Raw genomic sequence first — 23,012 nt, 5'->3', positions numbered from 1 at the left:
ATACTCTGCTGCTCTAAAACTAATTTATAAAACACTTGATATAAAGGGGGGGGGGAAGAGAGAGAAGAAGTGCAATATATCCATAACCAATAAAGCTTTTCAACAAGAATTTATTGAACTGTTTGTACCCAGGACCAGATTTAAATTGAGTTTTGATTTTAGTGAAGAACACAAGGCAAGAAATATTAAAGCAGAATACAGTGTTTTAACTAGCTCTACATATTCATATGGCAGTATAAGGTCAGGTTGGTACAAAAATAAGACCACAAAATAAACATTTGTTAGACACACAATACATTATTTCCCCTCAGCACTACATTCTGGTAATTTTTTCTAAATCTCATCAGTATAAATGTTATAAAAATGTCCAAAAGTCTCTACTGCTAAAGAGTTTAAGCCACATTTAGATTCCTACTACATTGCTGCTAAACATTCACACTTGTTAGTCTTATTACTTCAAATGCCAAGAATCATCTATTCCAATTCACACATTATAAATCAATGTAGAATTCAAAACGATCCACTGCTGTTGAATGTTGTTTGGAAAAGTTCCCATTTTTAAGAAAGCTACTCAGATGCAGGGAAATGATTCATTTGCAGTGATTTTAAATATATCTTCTTTCTCTGTAAAAAGAAAAGCAGGTTGTATAAAACGTAAACAAGCATTCACAAACAACACACCTCCAAATATTTTCATAGTTGAACATTCAATTGTTGGGTAGTTAATTCCAGCTGTCAGCCATTTGTTTTAATGGCTTGACTGGCAAAATGAGAACCATGATCGTTGCTACTGCTTCCAGAGCAGCATCAATAGGTTTCAAATGCCTGCTCCCCATTTGTCAACTCAAATTGGTAGTTTCTACTAGTGTTGAAAAACAAAAAAAAAATTCTACTTCAAAAATAGCCCCAGACTGCAGAGCTACATCAAGGGTAGTGATGTTGCATAAGAGCACTTAATTCAGCACTTTTTCAAAAAAGTGAAATAGAACAAGCAACAGAGGACAATTGTCAATATTAAAACATGTGCCCCTGCTCCCCCATAATGGCTTCATAAAATATGTAATTTATGTAAACACAACTCAATTAAAAATGTGTCCCTGTTTTCATTACTATTGGGTTCTGAGTCATGTAATTTTGTACAACTGCCCACCAGATATCCTACAGAGTTACACAAAGTTATACATGAAAAATTCCATATCTAATAATTTTACAACTTGAAATGTCCAGAAGAAGCTAGATAAGCAACTCTGCCTCCATCTGAGTGCAGAAGCAGTTTAGCTCATTCTCAACATTTTTCTTGCATGAAACCTTTGAATTATACAATTGGCACAACTGCCCTTCATATATTTAATGAAGTCTATTGTTGAAAAATTGGTGCACCAAACATGGTCATTTTGTCTTTTGTCAGCTGAATCATACCTTTTGTTAACATGCCTTGATCTTTTTGGGAACAATTTGAACACAAGTGGTCCACAGCACATATTTTTTCCAGGTTATGTGACACATAGGTTTGGTATTTACATTTACTCTGCCACACATCCCCAACCCAAAAAAAGCAAAAAGTTACATAGACTGGATATCTAAAGGCATAAAACACAAAGCAAGGAGGCAATATTGAACTTGTAAAGCCACAGCTGGAGTATTGGGCACAATTCTAGGCATCCCGTTATAAGGATATTAGCATTAGAAAAAGGTGCAGCATAGATTCACTAGGATGCTACCAGGGATGAAGGATTACAGTCATGAAGGACTTGTGAAGTTAGGGGCTTTTTCACAAGAGCTGAGAACATTAAGTGGTCTTCAAGATTATGAGGGGTTATGATAGTTTCCACTGGTTGGGAAAATGGTAACAAGAGGACACAAATTTAAAATAAATTCAAAATTTTTTTTAAATATAAAAGAGAGATTAGAAACAATCTCTTTACATGGAGGGTGGTTAGTATGGGGAATTATCGAAGTAGCGTCCATACATTCTTTTATAAGAAAATTAGATTGTTGCTTGAAAAACAACTTTATAGGATATGAAGAAATGAGGAGTGGGACTGGGACTAGGTGGCACAAATGGAAAGAAACACCAGCACAAACCTGATGAGCTGACAAACCAGCCTGCTTCTGTGCTGGGCAATTCTATGAAGTCTGATCTGGTAATTGCCCTGCCTCAACCACTTCTGGTGCAGTGAACATTCTCTTATCCCATCCCACCCCACCTGCTCTGCACATTGCACTTGCACATGTACAGTAATATGTTTTCCCCTCACTGAATTTACACAGCTGTAGTAAGAAAAAGCATTGTACAGGAAGGCAAATGAAGTTGAAGCAGTTGCATCTATTTTTATTTCCCCCCTCCTTATTGCCTGATTATACTACCCTTGCATAAAACCAGAGTTTCACATCCCATTGGAGCAGATATAGATTCAAATGCAAATTTCTTCATCTATGCCAATTCTAAACTAGGTGTGGAGAAAAAAGGATCAGCTTTAGTCTGAAACTTTACATTTTAGTCTTCAATTTGAGTTCAAATGTTTTTAATTTAAATACCTAAAAGCTTACACCAGTTTTATCCAAATACAAAAACTGGGCACAATGCCAGTCCTTAAAACAAATACCAAGGTCATTACTCAGCTCAGAATGATTAGTGCTGCACACTCTGAATAAATGACACTTTCTAAAACCATACAGCTGTTAGAATGAATTTATGTTCTGCGTAAAGAATCTCCTCAAAAAGCTCACCTGGTCTCCATAGAAAGGTTGAAAATACAGTATTTGATGATGAATTCAGGGCCAGTGGTAGTACAAGTACCAGACTGTTTCATTTTTCAATTGTGGACCAAAAAGGGGGTTCAATTGGGACAGGATTGCAATCAGCCAGCTGCAAATCAAAAGAAAAAACTTAAATTATCAGCCACATTTAGCTGAAAGGGATTTTTTCAAGCTATAACTACATTAATAGATCTTCTATTGCAACAACTTACCATGGAAATGTTCATGATTTGTCTATAGTATAGACTAGTTCAGAATGACATAGTAGTGATAACTTACTGTATCAAACAGTTCAGCTTTTCATTCAGCTGGAAAACTTAGCATACTGCAACTATTCATGATCAACCAAATACAATTCTGATATTGTACATGAATTCGTTCCCATTTTAAAGCTCTTAAAATCAGCTCAGCAACGCCAAAATGGCCACTATGCAAAACTTGTGCATTTATAGTCTTCTGGTATCAGTCTCCACATTAGCTTATTAGAGGATAAAAATCACATGATATACATCTCTTCTTTTGCTCAGTGACCTGATGCCATGACATAGGAGAGGGTTGTCCTAACAGGAGAGATTAAGAATGGGCCTACATTCTCTGGAGTTTAGAAGAATGAAAGGTGATCTCATTGAAACGTATAAAATTCTTAGAGGACTTGACAGGGTAGATGCGGAGAGGCTGTTTCCCCTAGCTGGAGTGTCTAGAACTTGGGGGGGAGGGGGTGCATTGCCTTAGGATAAGGAGTGGGCAAATTAGGACTGAGATGAGGAGGAATTTCTTCCCTCAGAATCTTTGGAATTCTCTACCCCAGGTGGATGCTCAGTCTTGAATATACTCAACGACTGAGCGAGATAGATTTTTGGACACTATGGGAATCAAGGGATATGGGGATCGGGTGCGAAAGTCGGTTTGAGGTTGACGATCAGCCATGATCTTATTAAATGGCAGACCAGGCTCGAGGGGCCGTATGACCTACTCCTGCTCCTATTTCTTAGGACATCAAAACAGAGGTTATAGCATGCTGCTGGTAACAGATTATGAACAATTTGACTTACAAGGGGAGATGGCTTTAAGATTGAGTGTAATGTTTAGAACCTCGACACTGAATGAAAGCTGCCACGAGTCAGCAGTGGTCCCAGTATGAAATCCAGCATGCCAAGTTCATCACTCCTTTGTAAATAAATATGGAAATGGGGCAGTGCACCTGTGCCATGACATTATTTTGCATCTACACAAGCACTGAACCAGCTCATGGCATTAGGTAGGCCACAAGGAGGCAGTTGACTGATGGCAGAACACAATCTGTACTGCCATCAAGGCTTATGGATGTCTTTGATTTATACTTCTCTTGCCATTCACAACAGGAGAGCCTTGCAGTCTTTGATGTGTCACACTGCTTGACTGACATCCATTACTGGATAAGCAAAAATTTCCTCCAATTAAATAAATATCGGGAAGACTGAAGCCATTGTCTTCAGTCCCCGCCACAAACTCTGTTCCCTAATCACTGACTCCATCCCTCTCCCTGGCCACAGTCTGAGGCTGAATGAGACCGTTGGCAACCTTGGTGTCCTATTTGACCCCGAGATGTGCTTCTGACCACATTTCCACTCCGTCACCAAGACCGCCTACTTCCACTTCCGTAACATCATGTGTCTCCGCCCCTACTTCAGCTCACCTGCTAAAAACGCTCATCCATACCATTGTCACCTCTAGACTTGACTATTCAAATGCTCACCTGGCCATTCTCCATAAACTTGAGCTCATCCAAAATTCTGTTGCCTGTAACCTAACTCGCACCATGTTTCCTTCACCCATCGTGCCAGTGCTTGACAGCCTACATTGGCTCCTGGTCCAGGACCGCCTCGATTTTAAAATTCTCATCCTTGTTTTCAGCTACAATGCCTTCCCAGAATCAAATAGTTTGCTGGCTCTAAACAATCCAAGTTCACTCACTTGGGCCAAATGCCAGGGGGAGGCTGGCACATACAGGGATACACTCCAGCATGAGCCAACACTTTCAGGAGAGGACGGGGAGTGGAAGTTAGAAGAAAGGACTTGCATTTATATAGCACCTTTCACGACCTCAGGACATCCCAAAGCGCTTTACAGCCAATAAAGTATTTTTGAAGTGCAGGGAAACACGGCAGCCAATTTGCAAACAGCAATGAGATAAGGACCAGGAGAACACCCCCCGCTCTTCTTCAAATAGTTCCATGGGGTCTTTTACATCAATCTGAGGGGGCAGATGGGGCCTCGGTTTAATGTCTCATCTGAAAGACAGAATTTCTGGCAGGACAGCAATGGAAGTGTCAGCCTAGAGTAGATGTTCAAGTCTCTGGAGTGAGACATGGAATCATAGAATGGTTATGGCACAGAAGGAGGCCATTCAGCCCATCCAGCCTGCGCTGCCTCTCTGCGAACAATCGAGCTAGTCCCACTCTTTCCCCTTAGCCCTCCAAATTTTTCCTCCTTCAGGTACCTATCTAATTCCTTTTTGAAAGCCATAATTAACCCTGCTTCCACCATTCTCAGGCAGTGCATTCCAAATCTTAATCACTCGCTGCGTAAAAAAGATTTTCCTCATGTCGCCTTTGGTTCTTCTGCCAATCACCATAAACCTGTGTCCTCTGGTTCGCGACCCTTCCGCCAGTGGGAACAGTTTTTCTTTATTTACTTTGTCTAGACCCTTCATGATTTTGAACACTATCAAATCTCCTCTCCACCTTCTCTGCTCGAAGGAGAACAATCCCAGCTTTTCCAGTCTATCCACATAACTGAGGTTCCTCATCCCTGGAACCATTCGAGTAAATCTTTTCTGCACCCTCTCTCAGGCCTTCACATCCGTCCTAAAGTGCGGTGCCCAGAATTGGACACCACTCCAATTGTGGCCGAACCAGTGTTTTATAAAGGTTCAACATAACATCCGCGCTTTTGTACGCTATGCCTCTATTTATAAAGCCCAGGATCTCGTATGCTTTCTTAACTGCTTTCTCAACCTGTCCTGCCACCTTCAACGACCTGTGTACATATACCCCCAGGTCTCTGTTCTTGCACCCCCTTTAAAGTTGTCGCTTCAGTTTATACTGCCTCTCCTCGTTCTTCCTACCAAAATGTATCACCTAACACTTCTCAGTGTTAAATTTCATCTGCCATGTGTCCACCCATTCCACCAGCCTGTCTATGTCCTCTTGAAGTCTATCACTATCCTCCTCACTGTTTACTACACTTCCAAGTTTTGCATCATCTGCAAATTTTGAAATCGTGCCCTGTACACCCAAGTCATTAATAGAGATCAAGAAAAGCAGTGGTCCCAGTACCGACCCCTGGGGAACACCACTGTACATCTTCCTCCGGTCTGAAAAACGGCCGTTCACCACTACCCTCTGCTGCCTATTACTTAGCCAATTTTGTATCCATGTTGCTACTGCCCCTTTTATTCTGTGAGTTTCAATTTTATTGACGAGCCCATTGTGTGGCACTTTACCAAACGTCTTTTGGATGTCCATATACACAACCACATTGCCCTAGTCAACTGTCTTTAACCTCATCAAAAAACTCAATCAAGTTAGTTAAACACCATTAGCCTTTAACAAATTCGTGCTGGCTTTCCCTTATTAATCCACACTTGTCCAAGTGATTATTAATTTTGTCCCAGATTACTGCTTCTCAAAGCTTCCCCACCACTGAGGTTAAACTGACTGGCCTGTAGTTGCTGGGTTTACCTCGACATCCGTTTTTGAACAAGGGTGTTACATTTGCAATCCTCCAGTCCTCTGGCACCACCCATGTCTAAGGAGGATTGGAAGATTGCGGCCAGTACTTCCCCAATTTCAACCCTTACTTCCCTCAGCAACCCATGATACATCCCATCCGGGCCTGGTGACTTATATATCTTAAGTACAGCCAGCCTTTCTAGTACCTCCTCTATCAATTTTTATCCCATACAGTATCTCAACTACCTCTTTTTAAACTGTGTCTTTGGCCGTATCTTCTTCCTTAGTAAAGACAGATGCAAAGTATTCATTTAGTACCTCTGCTATGCCCTCTGCTTCCATGTGTAGATCTCCTTTTTGGTCCTTAATCAGCCCCTCTCTTCCTCTTACTACCCGTTTACTATTTCTATGGCTATAGACGACTTTTGAATTCCCTTTTTGAACCCACAACCCAGAGGCAAGAATTCTACCAACTGAGCCAAGGCTGGCACTCAAGGGGAGGGATAGAAAGAGGGATTTTGCTATTTGTAAAAAGCAAAATCGAAGGCTCTTCAATCAGATATAGTTATGAGTCATTTGTATCCTGTATTTTTTTCAAAACATTAGAAGCAAGGGCATGACTAGGGCCACCTCAGTGCTACTGTACCTTCTCTCACCACATTTAAGAATCTCACCTACATCTGTACTGCACTTGTATGCTTCAGGTCAAAAATAACCAAAGAAAAATACTAGTTTACTTTAATACAATTTAAAGCCGGCAATATGCAGGTCAACAAAAGGAATATTTTTTTTGCCACAGACCAGAGAATTGCGTGCAGTTGTATGCCTGGCTTCTTGTGAACCCCAGCACAAAAACAGATGATAGATAGCTGGCTGCTGCAGCAACACTGGAATCCAAATGAGGGGAACAAAATGTGAAGAATTCATTGATGAATCAGGAGGAAGTCTGCCCAGAATCTAGGGTATTTCCTAAATTACATATTGACTAACAGACTATCCAACAGCAGTGTCTTTCATTTTTGTTTCACAACAGCCACTGTGCATTTCTCAAGTAACCAATTGTTATTTCTTTTCCACTTTCCCATTTTACCTATGATACTCAAACTATGAACCTCTGTACTGAGCAATTCCTCATGGTGATTTCAATCTCCATTTACTGAACAGGTCACGCCATCTTTTCCAAAAATACCTATTAAAAGATTTCACAATGAATTGCATAAAGCAAATCATTGTGTTTTACATTATTCAGAACAGAACATTAAGCAGACCTTATCCTTTGCATCTCTGCTCATCCCAGCCCCTGAATCAAACATCCAACATCAATAGCAATACAGGCATTTTGAAGAGATTTTTCTTTAATAACTACAGTGTAGAGTTCCCTAATTGTTTCATTCTCATACTACATAGATAAAGTTAGTCTATATTTTCAGCTGTATCAACATCAGGTACTGAACAGCCAGTTCTTAGTATACCTTTATTAACAACCAGAACACACGAACCATCACAAAGAAAAATATTCTGGGCATCACCAACAGCTCAGCAATTAGAGACTTGGCATCCTATGTTTGATCTCCGGTTGCACAGAATAAGCTTCTCAGCACCAAGGAGGTGATAAGGTGAGCAGGCAGACATTTCAAGTACTTTACAGTTACAACAAAAAACAGTGGATGCCGACAGTGGTGAAGGGAAAAAGAGACACATGGATAGGGTTAGGGTGATGGACCAAAGGCACAAAAGAGAAAGACTTTGAGAAGTTTCTGAAAACAGGGAGGAAGATGGCAAAGCAAAAACATTTTTAAATATTCCAAGGACTTCAGAGGCAGAATCAGACAAAAATGGACGCTGAGCCAAAGGAGATATTAGGAGTAACCAAAAGCTTAGTCAGAGTGGGTTTTAAAAAAGGTCAAAGGAGGAGAGGAAGATAAAGAGGCTGAGGGGAGGGAATTCCAGAGCGTGGGCCTACATAGTTGTTGAAGGCATGCTGCCAATGGAAGGGGGAGGGAGGGTGCACAAAAAGCTAGATTTGGAAGAATGTAGAGTTCAGGGGAGGGGCCGTTGGAGGTTACCAAGGGAAAGGTCACGAAAGGATTTAAACACAAGGATGAGAATTTTAAATTGGGACTGCGATTTTGAAAGGGCGAGGGTATGTGAAGAGAGGGAACCATTTACAATGTCTGCTAGTGTTGGGGCCAGAAAGGGAAGTTGGGTGGTCAGCAGTTTAGTGGGAATGGGGGCAAGAGAGCAGGAGGTGGGTCTCATGGACAAGACGAGCTTGGAGAGGGCAAGAGGAGATCTAGGAAAGAAACTAGACAGATGCAGAATTAAGGCTAGGGCAGGGGAGTAAGGGGAAGCAGCAGAGGCAGTGGAACAGATGGTCTCAATTTTACGAAGAAATCCGTCAGCTCCTTTCAGTTTAAGGAAACAGTTCGTGGTGAAGAAAAGCAACAGAGGGTTGTATTTACTCTCCAAGATGATCCTGAAGTGGTGGGCAGTTTTGCCAAAGCAGAGTGAGGTTGATTGTACTAGATGTGGTCCAGCCAGATCTGTTGTGCGTCAGATACGCAGAAGTCTATGCCCCTTGGATTTGAGGAAGCAAACACTGGGATCATACCAGGTGGGACAACCAGAATGAGATAGAGTAAGGATTAACTGGAGATAAAGGTATTAAAGGTGAAGAGGAGGGATTGGATAAGCAGATAGAGCTGAAGTATCATGTTGAATGGAGGGCCAAAAGCTAAGCAGTTGGCAGCTTTGAATGTGACTTGGAGGCTAATTCTTCCAGGGACAGATGCAGAAGGGGGTTGGAAGGAGATGCGGAATGTGGGCGGTAAGGCTAACAAGGAATGGGTCGGAGATGGTCTCTTCTGTGATCGAGCCCATGGCAATAGAGAGGCCACTTGAGATGGCACAGCTGAGGGGGTGGCTGTAAATATGGGTAGAAGAGTTTATATAGAGGAAGAGGTTTAAGGAGTGAAATAAAGAGCGAGCACAAGGGGAGTTGAAATGGAGATTGAAATCACCAAGAATGAGGAGTTTCTCAGTACAGAGGTTCATAAATTTGAGTATCATAGTTGGTACAGCACAGGAGGCGGCCATTCAGCCCATCGTACCTGTGTCAGCTCTTCAAAAGAGCTATCCAATTAGTCTCATTCCCCTGTTCTTTCCCCATAGAACTGTAAATTATTTCCCTTCAAGTATTTATCCAATTCCCTTTTGAAAGTTACTATTGAAACTGCTTCCACCACCCATTCAGGCAGTGCATTCCAGATTATTGCAACTCGCTGCATAAAAAAAAACTTACTCATGCCGTCTCTGCCTCTTTTGCCGATCACCTTGAAACTGTGTCCTCTGGTTACAGACCCTTGTGCCACCGGAAACAGTTTCTCCTTATTTACTCTATCAAAATCCTTCATGATTTTGTACACCTCTATCAAATCTCCCTTTAACCTTCTCTGTTCTGAGCACAACCCCAGCTTCTCCAATCTCTCCACATTACTTAAGTCCCTCATCCCTGGTACCATTCTAATAAATCTCTTCTGTACCCTCTCTGCGACCTTAACATCCTTCCTAAAGTGTGGTGCCCAGAATTGAACAATTCTCCAGCTGAGGCCTAACCAATGTTACGTAAAGATTTAGCATAACTTCCTTGATTTTGTACTCTATGCCTCTTAATAAAAAAAAGCACATGCAATCCTGGGCTTTAACAGCCTTTTCAACTTGTCCTGCCACCTTCAAAGATTTGTGTATGTGCGCTCCCAGGCTTCTCTGTTCCTGCACCCCCTTTAAAATTGTACCATTTAGTTTAAGTTTCCTCTCCTCATTCATCCTACCAAAATGTATCACTTCACACTTCTTTGCATTAAATGTCATCTGCTATGTCTGCCCATTTCACCAGTCTGTCTATGTCCTTCTGAAGTCCGATACTATCCTCCACATTGTTTACTACATTTCTGAATTTTGTCTCATCTGCAAATTTTGAAATTGTACCCTCTATACCCAAGTCCAGGTCATTAATATAGATCAAAAAGAGCAGTGGTCCTAATACTGATCCCTGGGGAACACCACTGTGTATTTCCTTCCAGTCTGAAAAACAACCATTCACCACACTCTGCTTTGTGTGATAAAGGGCAGTTAGAAAGATTATCTGTAATCACTAGGCATTGTTCTCGGACCATAAATGCTGTGCCTATATGCATCTCTTCACTTCAGCTGACGAAGGAGCAAAGCTCCGAAAGCTTGTGATTTCAAATAAAGCTGTTGGACTATAACCGGGTGTTGTGCGTCTCCTTACATTTGCCCACCCCAGTCCATCACCGGCATCTCCACATCATTGTCTTTTAGCCAATTTTGTATCCATGCTGCCACTGTCCCTTTAATCCCATGGGCTTTAATTTTCCTAGTAAGTCTATTATGTGGTACTTTATCAAATGTCTTTTGAAAGTCCATACACACATCAACCGCACTACCCTCATCAATCCTCTCCATTACTTCATCAAAAAACTCAATCAAGTTAGTCAAACACTATTTTCCTTTAACAAATCCACACTGACTTTCCTTTATTAGCCCATACTTTTCCAAGTGCCAATTAATTCTGTCCTGGATTATTGTTTCTAAAAGTTTCCCCACCAACATTAAGCTGACTTGCCTGCAACTGCCAAGTTTATCCCTCTCCCATTTTTAAAAAAAAAACAGGGGTGTGACATTTGCAATCCTCCAGCACCATGCACATATCTGAGGAGGTTTGGAGGATTGTGGCCAGAGTCTCTGCAATTTCCACCGTTACTTCCCTCAGTAACCTAGGATGCATCCATCTGGACCGGGTGACTTTTCTACTTTGAGTACTGCCAATCATCTATTTTTATCCTATCCAATATCACTACTACCTCCTCCTTTACTGCTACATTGGCAGCATTCTCTTCTCTAGTGAAGACAGATGCAAAGTATTCATTTGGTACCTGAGCCATGCCTTCTGCCTCTACAAGATGATCTTTTTTGTCCCTAATCAGTCCCACCCTTCCCTTGACTACCCTTGTACTATTTATAAAAGACTTTTGGGTTCCCTTTAATGTTAGCTGCTAATCTATGCTCATACTCTCTTTGCCCCTCATTCCCTTTTATGGATCTCCTCTGTATTATGAAACTTACATTTGACATAAGCCTTCTTTTTCTGTTTCATTTTAATCTCTATATCTTTAGTCATCCAGGGAGCTCTAGCTTTGGATGCCCTTTCTTTCCCCCTCTGTACCCGAACCAACTCCTCCTTGAAGGCCTCCCGTTGTTCGATTACTGTTTTGCTTACTAATTTTGGATTCCAATCCACCTGGGCAAGATCCCTTTTTAACTCACTGAAATTAGTCGTCCTCCAGTATTTTCACATTTGATTGTTCCTTTCCTTTTCCATAACTATTCCAAACCTGATATTATGATCATTGTTCCCCAAATGCTCCCCCACTTCATTCCCCAGAACTAAATCCAGCACCGTTTCCTTCCTCATTGGGATGGAAACACACTGTTCCACAAAGTTCTCTTACACATTTCAGGAATTCCTCCCCCTCTTTGTCCTTGACTGTCCCAGTGTATATTGGGATAATTGAAGTCCCCTATTATCACTACTCTATAGTTCTTGCATCTTTCTGCAATTTGCCTGCAAAGAGGGAGGATATCTCAGGAAGGGGTTTGGGAAACGGGGTAGGCAACGAGGATTTTAAAGGAGAGGCAAGCAGGATAGAACAAGATTAAGATGCTCACAGGCGAAGATGCCAGAGTAGGGAGAGAGATCAAGGTTTTTTTTGGTGATATGGGCCACAAAGCCACCACAGCAGCTTGGGCAAGGAAAAGTGGCGAAAGCATAGCCAGGCAGGGATGTTTCATTAAAAGTGGCAACGGTACTGGCTCTCATGGGACAAGTTTCAGTCAAAGCCACGATGTCAATATAATTGTCTACAATAAGGTTGTAGATGGGAGAGGCCTTGAACGGACTTTCTGGAGGGAAAGGGAAATGATTACTATCTTCAGGAAGAGTCTGAGGAGGCCGCGGTGGGTGGGGTCAGCAAGACTGAAAGAAGTTGGCGAGATTAGCCTTAGTGAATGTGCTGGGTGGGAAGGTTGGCAAGAGAGGATGGGGCAGTTGGCATTGCTGCTCATGAGGAGGCAGTAACTGGTGCCTTGACGAGCCATTTGGAAAATTCCGAACGGGCTCAGAGGGTAGCTGTGGGCTTATCCAAGAAGGATGAAGGATTCAGGCCTGGGATGGGGGCAGCAGAACAGGAAGGCAGTGTAGTAAGAGATCGGGGGTAGGGGGCAGGTGGGGCAAAGTATCTGAGTGGGGAGAAATGAAAAGGTGGCTTGACCGGTTGACAGCAAAGAAGACAGGAGAAACCATGAGGAAACAAAAGGTGCTAGAAGTAATGGACGGGCACGCACACAGCGAGACAAGTTCTTGTCATAAGCTGAGGACAGGGAGGAGACGATATGAAAGATTTCAAATGTGGCACTCTCAGTACTACACTGAAACTTCGGCCTAGATCAGAGATTCCTAAATTGGGAATGCGACGAGGTTATAAAGAGGAGTATGCTGGTTCTGAACGAACACGAGTAGGGTGCATTTAATAAATGGTTGTACCCACACCTAGGAACAATTGCAATCTAGCGAAGGGTGAACCTTATTGCCATTTTCCTGTAGCTGGGGGCGTGCTGAGAGCGAGAGCCACACGCAGACATTATGATTTATGTTCCAATGGCACTGGTCCCCAGGGACAAGCTGGAGCATGTGGATCTACTCATCTGAAACTCCTCCTGCACAAGCTTGATTTAGGTCCTGGTTCACAGCCAATTCAGATCTTGCATATCCAGACATAACCCCATCAGACCTCGAGGTAGCTGGCTGCCTTGAAAATCAAAGTAACTCACCTGTGTTTTGTACCCCCCCACCCCAGACTCTATTAGAGTTCATTCATTAACATTGCCTCAAATATAATTATTCACTGGAGGAAAAGCTGCTATCCTTTCAAAGATGCACCTTTGACTAGCTATAGTTCATAAATGATTGCAGTCCCGACCCAGATGATATTGGTTTTGCACTGGTGTGGTTTACTGGTGAATTTGCAATAGATTCCAAAAATAAATGTGCTGTAAGAGGCTTGAGTGAAAATGGTACTAAAAACAGCTCAATACCACACACGTGGCCTACAGTACTTAAGTAATAGCAGTAATGCTTGTTCATTATACTCTTCTGGAATGCCATGCGATGATTGATCCAGTGCATCTTTAAATTTGATTGACAGATCTATGTTCACAGGCCGAAGAAATAAATACCGCAGTATTTGGCTAGTACACAATTCAATCATTGAGCTTCATGTCGCAAAGGTGAACCAGAACTCTATGAAGCTTAAAACCCATTAACGGCCTATAGCTTTAGTTAAGGAATTCTGAAAAAGGACCAAGAATCTGTGATTTATGCTGGACTTGAACAGTAACATACCAGTGAAAGTTATGTATTTCTAATCTATAGGATATATTCTTGTTTCTGTAAAAATGTACACCTTACAATACATTGAATTTTAGGTTTTAGCTTGAGCTATAGTGTTAGTAGTGGTTTCTATCGGAGATTTGGAAGGCAATGGGCAATTTCAGTATATACCAGTTTATTTTTGTCCCCAACACTACAAAGAAAGGAAAGCAAAGAGGAAGAAGAATTTTTTTGTAAAACAGGAACAAAGACGACAGAAAGGAAAAGACAAGGAGGTGGGAAAGAGAGAGAAACTTTACACAGCACCGTATGTCCTCAGGATGCCCTAAAAATGTTTCACAACCAAAGATTTACTAAAGTGCAGTGATTATACAAGATACAGTTAAATTTCAAAGGAAGCTTAGAATAACTGAACAAAGAATTGAGGCTTGCTCCCAGCTTGCTAAAGGCATTGCCATTTGGGTATCCTCTATCAGAGCATCAGAAAAACTCCCACAATGCTTGAATGATCTGGAGGAGTGAGATTGCAAATGGCAAATTCTGCTAAACTTTAGAAAATCAGTCTGTGCTATTCTTAGCATAGCAAACTGATCAGGATTCAGAGTTTGAGTTGCTGACAAAAACAAATCAAAGCCGAAGAGAAGGTCCAAAGAGAAAGAATATGGACTGGGCAAAATACAGAGGACATCACTGCCAGAGCATCAGGCAGGCTAAACTAACTGTGTGTTTGTTCTCTGCCTATGGAGTTAGCCCCAACAGTGCATGAAGCCTATATCTCACCCAATCCTGGAATATGGCCATCCAGCCTGATGCACTACAAATCAGCCACAGATTAAGAGGCTACAGACAATCCAGAAATGAGTAATAATGACAGCAAGTCACCTGCTCAACTTATCTGCATATCTGTAGATTCCAAACAGGGGAAGAAAGGCTGAGACTGCAGCAGAGGTACCGGCACAAGGTAAGGACTAATCAGTCCGTATCAGTGCTGATAGATTAATAGAACTTGTCTCAATACATTTGCAACACTGCAGTGTCTGTAGGTCTGCAGTAGATGGCAGACCATAGCAACATTCAATCACAGAGGATTCATCAGAGGTCAGCTCAGCCAATGGCTTGAACATCCATACAGCAGTTAGAATAAATAGTTACAAATCCCAGAAACAGACATAAAAAAAGTTAAAATGATAAACCCCAGACTATCTTTACCAACCATAAAAGCTTAGGCTTTCCTATGGTGGCTTACTTTTGCAATGAGCCTCATTGGAGAGTATTAGGAAGCTCAAATTTTAACATCTGCATAAAACACGGCTTGGTTTTATACGTGTCAACTGGGAAATATTTGAATATTCCATTTATTGCAGTTTATATTTATAGAAGAAAAGCACCAACATAGTTGACTGGGAACTGTCAGGTTGTACAGAAACCAAATATTTTTGAAAATACTGGAATAGACATACACTAAAGAGAAATGGGAATAGGGAAAGCTAATCATTTCCTATATGGACTACAGCTCTAGCTTCTGAAATATTTTACTGCTTTCAAAAAAATTTACAGCCTTCGGTTTTGCAATCTGAATAGTTAAGTTCATAATATTTGCTAGAACTATGGAATATTTTAGTTTTATAAGAACTGTAAGAGCATACAAAAAGATGCAATTAGTTATAGATTGATTATGTTGATTTTTACTATGCAACACCAAACCAAATTAAAAACTGGTTTATCCCTCTTGTTTCCATCAATGCTTTAACATTTATGTCCTTTGGTCCTGGTATGTTACACAGTTTAGTCATAAACTATTCAGTGTCAAAATTAGAGCAAAATAATTGGGTTTCTGCAAAAAGAAATCTACAGACTAATTCTGGCTGAAGACTAAAGAATGGATTCTGTACATCCTCTGGATAAACAATTTGCATCAATCGTGAAATGTGATTTTTTTCAAAACTAAGCCATCACCTTAAAAATGGCTTTTGCTCTGACTGTGCATAGTAATCATTCTGTAAAAAAGTTTTTTTTTTTTAAAAAGATCTTGGGTTTTTCGGGAAAGGTGCACTCTAACCTGGGGCAAGACTATTTTGTAAACGGTAAAATTTATTTTAAATCCAAGTGACTTCATCACTCTCTGTACAGTCGTATTTGGGGAAATTAAGGCCAATTGCAATTACTGCTCCAAGAGATCAATTAACTAAGCATCAACCAGGAACTGAATCAGGGACCTTTCCGGTCTCTATGACTCAGCACCACACAGTGGAATTTCCTTAAGTTATGAGGCAGGCAGCCCTCTGCTGCTTTTAAACATCAGATTTATTAACTTCTACATACTGCAAAAAAGTGCCATGGGGTGGGGGTGGGGGTGGGGTGTCGCAAAAAGAAAGGTATATTAATGTTCAAGTAGTCTACCTATATTATTTTAAAAGAATCTTTATAGGATAATAGAATCAGCATGTTTATTGAATTACAAGGCAGTACTATATAAAGATCATTTACATAAGCCCCAGATAATGCAACTGCAGTTCACTGGGTTACATTCGAGACCCTACAGTGCCATAGCAAAGCCGATTTGGACAGCGTGATAGCACAAGCAGTAGTTAAGATGCAATAATACAAAACGTGACAAAAGCAAGGTCCCTGCAGATCAACGCTTGTCTGCATCAAAAGCAAAATACTGCGGGCGCTGGCAGTCTGCTGCTTCACCTCCTCCCTTCTCTCTGTCCAGGGTCCCAAACACTCCTTCCAGGTGAAACAATGGTTTACTTGTACTTCTTTCAATTTAGTATACTGTATTCACCACTCACAGTGCGGTCTCCTCTACATTGGGGAGACCAAACGCAGATTGGGTGATCACTTTGCTGAACACCTCCGCTCTGTCTGCAAGCGTGACCCTGACCTGCCGGTTGCTTGCCATTTTATTTCCCCGTCCCACTCCCGCTCTGACCTCGGCCCCTTACACAGTTCCAATGAAGTTCAACATAAGCTCGAGGAACAGCACCTCATCTTTCGTTTAGGCACTTAAACTTCTGGACTCATTGATTTCAATAACTTCAGATCATAACCACTGCTCCCATTTTTTCGGACAGCAAGTGCTGGTAATGGTTCTGCTGTTACCATTTACGGCTACTCTAGACCGATCTTTTGTTTCTTAACTTGACCCATTACCATCCTCGTTGCCTTGCACAATCATCCCTTTTGTCATTTAATCGCTCTTGCCCTCTACCCTATCACAGACCTTCCCTTTTGTTCTTTCCTCCCCTCCATCCTTCACCACTCCCTCTTTCCCAGGCTCTGTACTTGCTTAAAAACTGTTAACTCTAACATCCTCCAGAATTAACGAAAGGTCTTTGACCTAGAACGTTAACTCTTTCTTTCTTGACAGATGCTACCTCACTTGCTAAGCTTTTCCTGCATCAAATGGTGTTGTAACAAGTTATAAATTCCTTTGGTACTGCCATCGTTTTGATTCAGATTCTGAGACTGGCATACATGAACTGGCTCCCTCGTCTCAGCAGACTTGTGGACCTCCCCCCCCCACCCCCACCACAGATTCTAGGAGACGTGCACCCGTGAGCTAGCTCCTGGCATTTACACTGCTAAATCCACCTCTCTTATCCCAGCACTGCACTCCTTGATCCAGTTTTTTTGCACTTTAGTCTCAATAGAGGGGGAAGGTCGCTAGGAGTGTTCCTACAGGCGAATCCATGCTGCCTACTCTCCACTAAAAGCGCTCATTATAAAGTTCATTATAACTGAAATAAACTAGACAGATCAGTTTGAGCAATAAAAATTTGAAGGCACCAAAATCTTTTTGCATAGTTTGAGAGATATTGGGATAGGTTTCCATTTTATTTTCACTGCCATCTTTGGCGAAACACTGCCAGCCTGTACAGGCTTAATTTTCACAAATATTTGAATATCCTGGTCCAAAATCTCTTTGATCTGCTCAAGCTATATTGATTAACAATCTTCAGCCTGCTCAGTACAACAATTTATAACAAATGGAACCAGAGGATTTACAAAGTTGAAAACCTGACATAGCTTCAACATGAGGCTAAAAGTAGAAAAGTCAGATTTTTGGGATAGGTAATCCAGGTCTTTCACTAATCAGACATGAAAGATGTTTGAATACAATGACTTAAAGAAAAATTTCAGGGAACCCTGACTTCACACATCAAATGCTACCCATGAAAACAGCACTAAAAGTCACAAATGCAGAGATGCAGCAAAATGGAGCAAAAAAAAGCACCATCACTGACTGCCATCACATTTCCTTGCTGCTATATAACCAGCTGCTTCAGCAGAGACACAGGAATTGGATAAGAGTAGGCCATTCAACCCTTCGAGCCTTGTTCTGCCATTCAGTGAGATCATGGCTGATATGGGAGCAGGTTATCTACCCAGTCTAGGAGATGCTTTGCACAACATCTTTATTTAGGATGCACTTCCAGTTTTATTTTTTGCTGGTCAACTTTCAGCCTGGACTAACTGCCCCTTCAATTTAACTGCACCAGAAGTTAGGCTCCAGTCAGAACAAGAAAATATAGTTTTTCCCTACAGTATGGCTGACTTTACTTGTACACTAGCCAAATGCTTTTATAAATAGAAAATTCTATGCGAACATTTGTCTATTATAATGCTTTTTGAAAATAAAAGTATCATAGTAACCATTTGATACAATGTTAATACTTTATAGTGCCACCTGCTGGTCTATTTCAATGCTGCAAACATGCAGATCTAAAAAAGGTATAATAAAGTTAGTCAAATCTATAACTCTTCCACATGTTAAAATAAAAACTGATTTGTTGGCAAAGTAATCAATTGTAGGCAATGTCACACCAAAACTTGACTACTGGCTGACTACTAGGAAAAATTTACCATTAAGACTAAAAAACCAAGAATTGAGAAATAAACTGAGCCCCATTATCTTCAGCTGATGTGATTTATATTCCTTATTCTATACGACCACTAAGGCTTTCATGAAGTGGCAAAATGTTTGGACAGCAATAGTGGGTGATACTGTTGAAAGTTATTACAAGGATCTGCAACAGGACACGAGGTCAGATTTCCATTTTGCAATTAAAACTCGTGGGCAATCCTTTCCTATATTAAAAAAACGTTATGCAACCAATCTTATCAGGACTAAGAATGTTCATGTATTGTTTCACTAATGCTAACAACTAGTAATCAAATAGGAATTAACGCTTACAGCAATGACTACACAATATGCATTTATATAGCACTTTTAATGTAGAAAAATACCCCAAGGCACTTCAGAGGTGCAATCAATGGACTACTTTTGAAGTTGTCACTGTTGTAAAGTCAATCAAGATGGTTATAAGGGAAAATGCAGTTATGCCCGCACAGTACTAAATGTTGAAAAAATGATAGTTATTATCCATATGATAATCTTTATGGAATAGGATGTCAAACATTAAGATACCAAATTAGATCCAATTCTACATCAAATATATTCTTTAGTCTTATAAGTAGAGGCCCACCTCAGTAAGAGAATCCAATATTGGCAAAGAACAGCTCTCCTTCCTCTAAAGTTTGTAACTCTATGGGGGCGGGGGGGGCGGGGGAAGAGAGGAGAGGGGGAAGGAGAGAAAAAAATCCCACTGTGCTCACCCATCTCAAAACAAGTACACTGACTCATCAATTCAAATGTTTAAGCTGATAACACACCCTAACCAACCCTGACTTAATAACTGGACAGACCTGGATAGAACCAGGTTATACCCTTCAGTTTAGCAGAATTATCTAGTAGAAAGCAGAGTGGCAGGTTCCAAGATCAGTGTTATTTACCAGATTACTGAAGAACACGAGTAACCAAAGTTTCATAAAATCCGGTTTACACAGTAAGCCTTTTCTAGTTTGACATTTGTAATGTAAACCTCCAGACATAGTAACATGGCAGTCAGCACACAATGCTTATAGTCTGAACAGATCAAATTCTCACATCAGCATCCACACTTGAAACTTTTCCTTTTTTAACTGTTTTGGGAGGGTGGAAGGTATTTGTATATTATTCTATACAAGGTAGCAAGTTTTGCAGGATATAGTACATGCAGAAAAGTTTCAGGATCTCTCTCTCTCTCTCTCTCCTGCGCTGCCAAAGAAATTGGAAACAGCATGACATCAACATAAAATTCAGAAATTTAATTGCGATACCTGTTTTTTCTTGGAATATATTGACATCACCTTTCACAAAATTGATTTCTCATATAATGTCAAATATATGTGGTAGCCCTGATTATAACATCAAAGTTTTAGCTTTTCGACTTCAAAGTAGCACTTTCAAAAGCAACAGAACAGCCTTTTATCTACACTTGATCATTATGCTAAAAGCTGCAATTCACTTCCAAAGACAGGAGAAACTGGACCAAAAATTTCACTTTAAAAAATATTCACGCTGCCAAAAAGTCAAAGTGGATGGTGCCCATAAACATCAGTGGTGTTCAAAAGACATCACACTTTGGATAACGGGGAGAATTGCTGAACACAATGTTGTTTACTATTTTTTAAAATATACATTTCATTAGAAGCTAAAGCTAATGCATCAGTCAGTTCACACTGCACTTGAACCACATCCTTCAGCAAGAATCATGATTTTTTTTATATACTTACAAAAGGTAGCAGCAAACAGCACATGTCACCAGCATCGTATTAATGACACTGTGGAACAAAATTTAAGATTTTGCATTAAAATCTAACATTATTCAAAGTTTTTCTTTTAAAATGAGCATTTTCCCCACCAGAGACTTCAGCAGTTTAACTAGCTAATACCTTTCCCAGCAACAAAAATACTGAGCAAAACTAATTAAAAGCATTTTATGAAAACTTCCATTCAGTAACTTTTGTTTTTGCAAAAGCACTTACCAACTTACAGGATAAATTATATTGTATACACTATTAGTGTCAGGTCACACACCAGTGTCCTAGTGAAATTCATTAGATTACACTGCAACATTAAAGGGGTACCAGATAAAGAGTAAAAATTTGTACGAAATACTGCAAATTGCATGCCATTTCTATGTCAAAAATCACTGCCCTGCTGCCTCCTTAAGCTTTGTCAAGTTTTTTCCATCAATATATTCAAATTACTGAATGGCATTCTTAGTTCAATGTTACAGTATAATACAGATGATGTCCTATTCCCTTGCAACATGCTGTGAAATAAATCCTAGCACTACTTCTGTTCAAATCATGGTTTGACTGTAGAAATCTGCTACCCACATGTGTACTGTAGTGATACTGCTGTAAGCAAAATAATATAGTCCAACACCTGTAATAACCTGCAACTGTACCAGGCATAGTTTTGTCACTACCCAGAGACAAGAATGAATTTAGAAAATCACCAAAATGACATTCAGTTTCAAAGTCAGTTATGAAACTGAATCAGTATTCAACACCATGAGCAGTATGTGTACTTATGTCACTCTCTCTCCCCCAGACCCACCCCCCTTTCTCCCTAAAATAGGGACAGTCCTCTCACTTTCTACAGAGCAGGTCCCTTCCCCTTTCTCTCGCTCATCTGTTACCCCCATCGCTGTCTGTCTCATCTCACCCCCCACATCACCATGTCAGACTCTAACATTCCCCTCTACTCATGTCACCTGCCCCGATTTTACCCCCCATCCTCAAAGCAGGATGCTGCTTCTAGCTTCATCGCCACCATATCAATGCGTCTCTCTTGCTCTTTTGACCAGACACCAAGTGGGGTCTCACTTCTTCCTCAATTCAAGCAGTCTCTTTCTTTTCACCCACCCAGGGCAGGATTTTTCTCTCACTCTGCTCCTAGCCAGTGCAGGGAGTCTGTCTCTTCCACCTCAGGCCTCTGACTTTTTTTTCCCCACACCAGAGAAGGATCTCTCTTGCTTGCACCACTTGGGCTGTATCAGTCTTTTTCACCCCACTGCAGAATAGGGTCTCCTCCTTGTCCCACCACAGAGCAGGGTGCATGCATCCATCTTTCTCTCGCTTTCTCCCCTCAAAGCAGGGTGTGTGTCTCTATCTCACTCTTCCCTCCCCACCCCCTCACCCTAAAGCAGGATAATTCTCTCTCTCTCTCTCCCCCCCAAAGCAGTCTGTCACCCCACCCAAAAAAAAAGCAGGGTATCTCTCTCGCTTCCACCCACCCCACCTAAAACAAGGTGACAATCTCTCTCTTTCTTTCTCCACCCCCCCCACCCCAAGGTCACATTCTCCTACCCCAAAATACATTGGGTCTCCCTCCCTTGCCAAAACAACATAATTCTCCGCACCCCCCCCAAAAAGCCAGTCATCTCAGGCTCTCTTCCACCCCCCCCCCCCCCAATCACCACACCCCAAAGCAGGTTCTCTCTCTTCCTCTCAAAAAAAGGTAGGGTCGTTCTCTTTCTGCAACCACACCCCCCTCCCCACAAAAAAAAAGTAAGATCTGTCTTTCCCCACCCAAAGCAGGGTCTCTCTCTTTTTTCACTCCCACCCAAAAAAAAGCAGGGTCTGTCACTCTCCCCCCTCCCTTCACCACCACCAAGGTCACACTCTCCTGCCTCAAAATAAATTGGGTCTCTCTCCCTTGGGGGCAGTCTCTCTCTCCCCCTTCTCACAGCAGGATGGGTCTCTCTCTCTTTCACCACCCCCCGTCAAAGCATGGTGTCATACTCTCCCCCCCCCACCCCCAAATCAGGTCTCCCTCCCCAAAAAAGCAAGGTCTCTCTTCTCCAACACACACACACACACACACAAAACCAAAAAAGCAGAGTCTGGGTGTCTCCCCCTCAAGATCACTCTCTCCTGCCCCAAAATAAATCGGTTCCCTCTCCCTTGCCGCACCAAAAACAGGGTCTCTATCTCTCTCTCTCTCCACTTCCCCCAACAAAGTAGGGTGTCGCTCTTCACCCCACCACAAAACAGGGTCTCTCTCTCTCTTCCACCACCCAACATCAAAGCAAGGTGTCTACCTTCCTCCCTTGTCCCAAAACAGGGTCCTGCTTTCCACCCCCCGCCGCCCAAAAAAAACAGGGTCTCTTCCCCCCTCCCCTCCCCGGGCCTCACTCTCCCCCCCCCCCCCCTCCCCGGGCCTCACTCTCCCA

General features: G+C 41.5%; 1 protein-coding gene across 1 annotated transcript in view; it reads right to left on the bottom strand.

The window, feature by feature from the left end:
- Positions 1-90: 90 nt before the first annotated feature.
- atp6v0e1 (ATPase H+ transporting V0 subunit e1) overlaps positions 91-23,012 on the bottom strand; it is a 23,705-nt gene continuing 783 nt past the window's right edge. The window contains exons 2-4 of the mRNA XM_067996431.1: positions 20,563-20,610; positions 2,731-2,869; positions 91-624 (exon numbers count right to left, since the gene is read on the bottom strand). Of these exons, the coding sequence (XP_067852532.1) occupies positions 2,776-2,869; positions 20,563-20,610 (142 nt within the window). The 3' untranslated portion in view covers positions 91-624; positions 2,731-2,775. The remainder of the gene's footprint in view (positions 625-2,730; positions 2,870-20,562; positions 20,611-23,012) is intronic.

Source organism: Heptranchias perlo, chromosome 14, assembly GCF_035084215.1.
Source record: "Heptranchias perlo isolate sHepPer1 chromosome 14, sHepPer1.hap1, whole genome shotgun sequence".
Taxonomy (NCBI): Eukaryota; Metazoa; Chordata; class Chondrichthyes; order Hexanchiformes; family Hexanchidae; genus Heptranchias; species Heptranchias perlo.
This window is presented reverse-complemented; position numbering and strand designations above follow the sequence as displayed.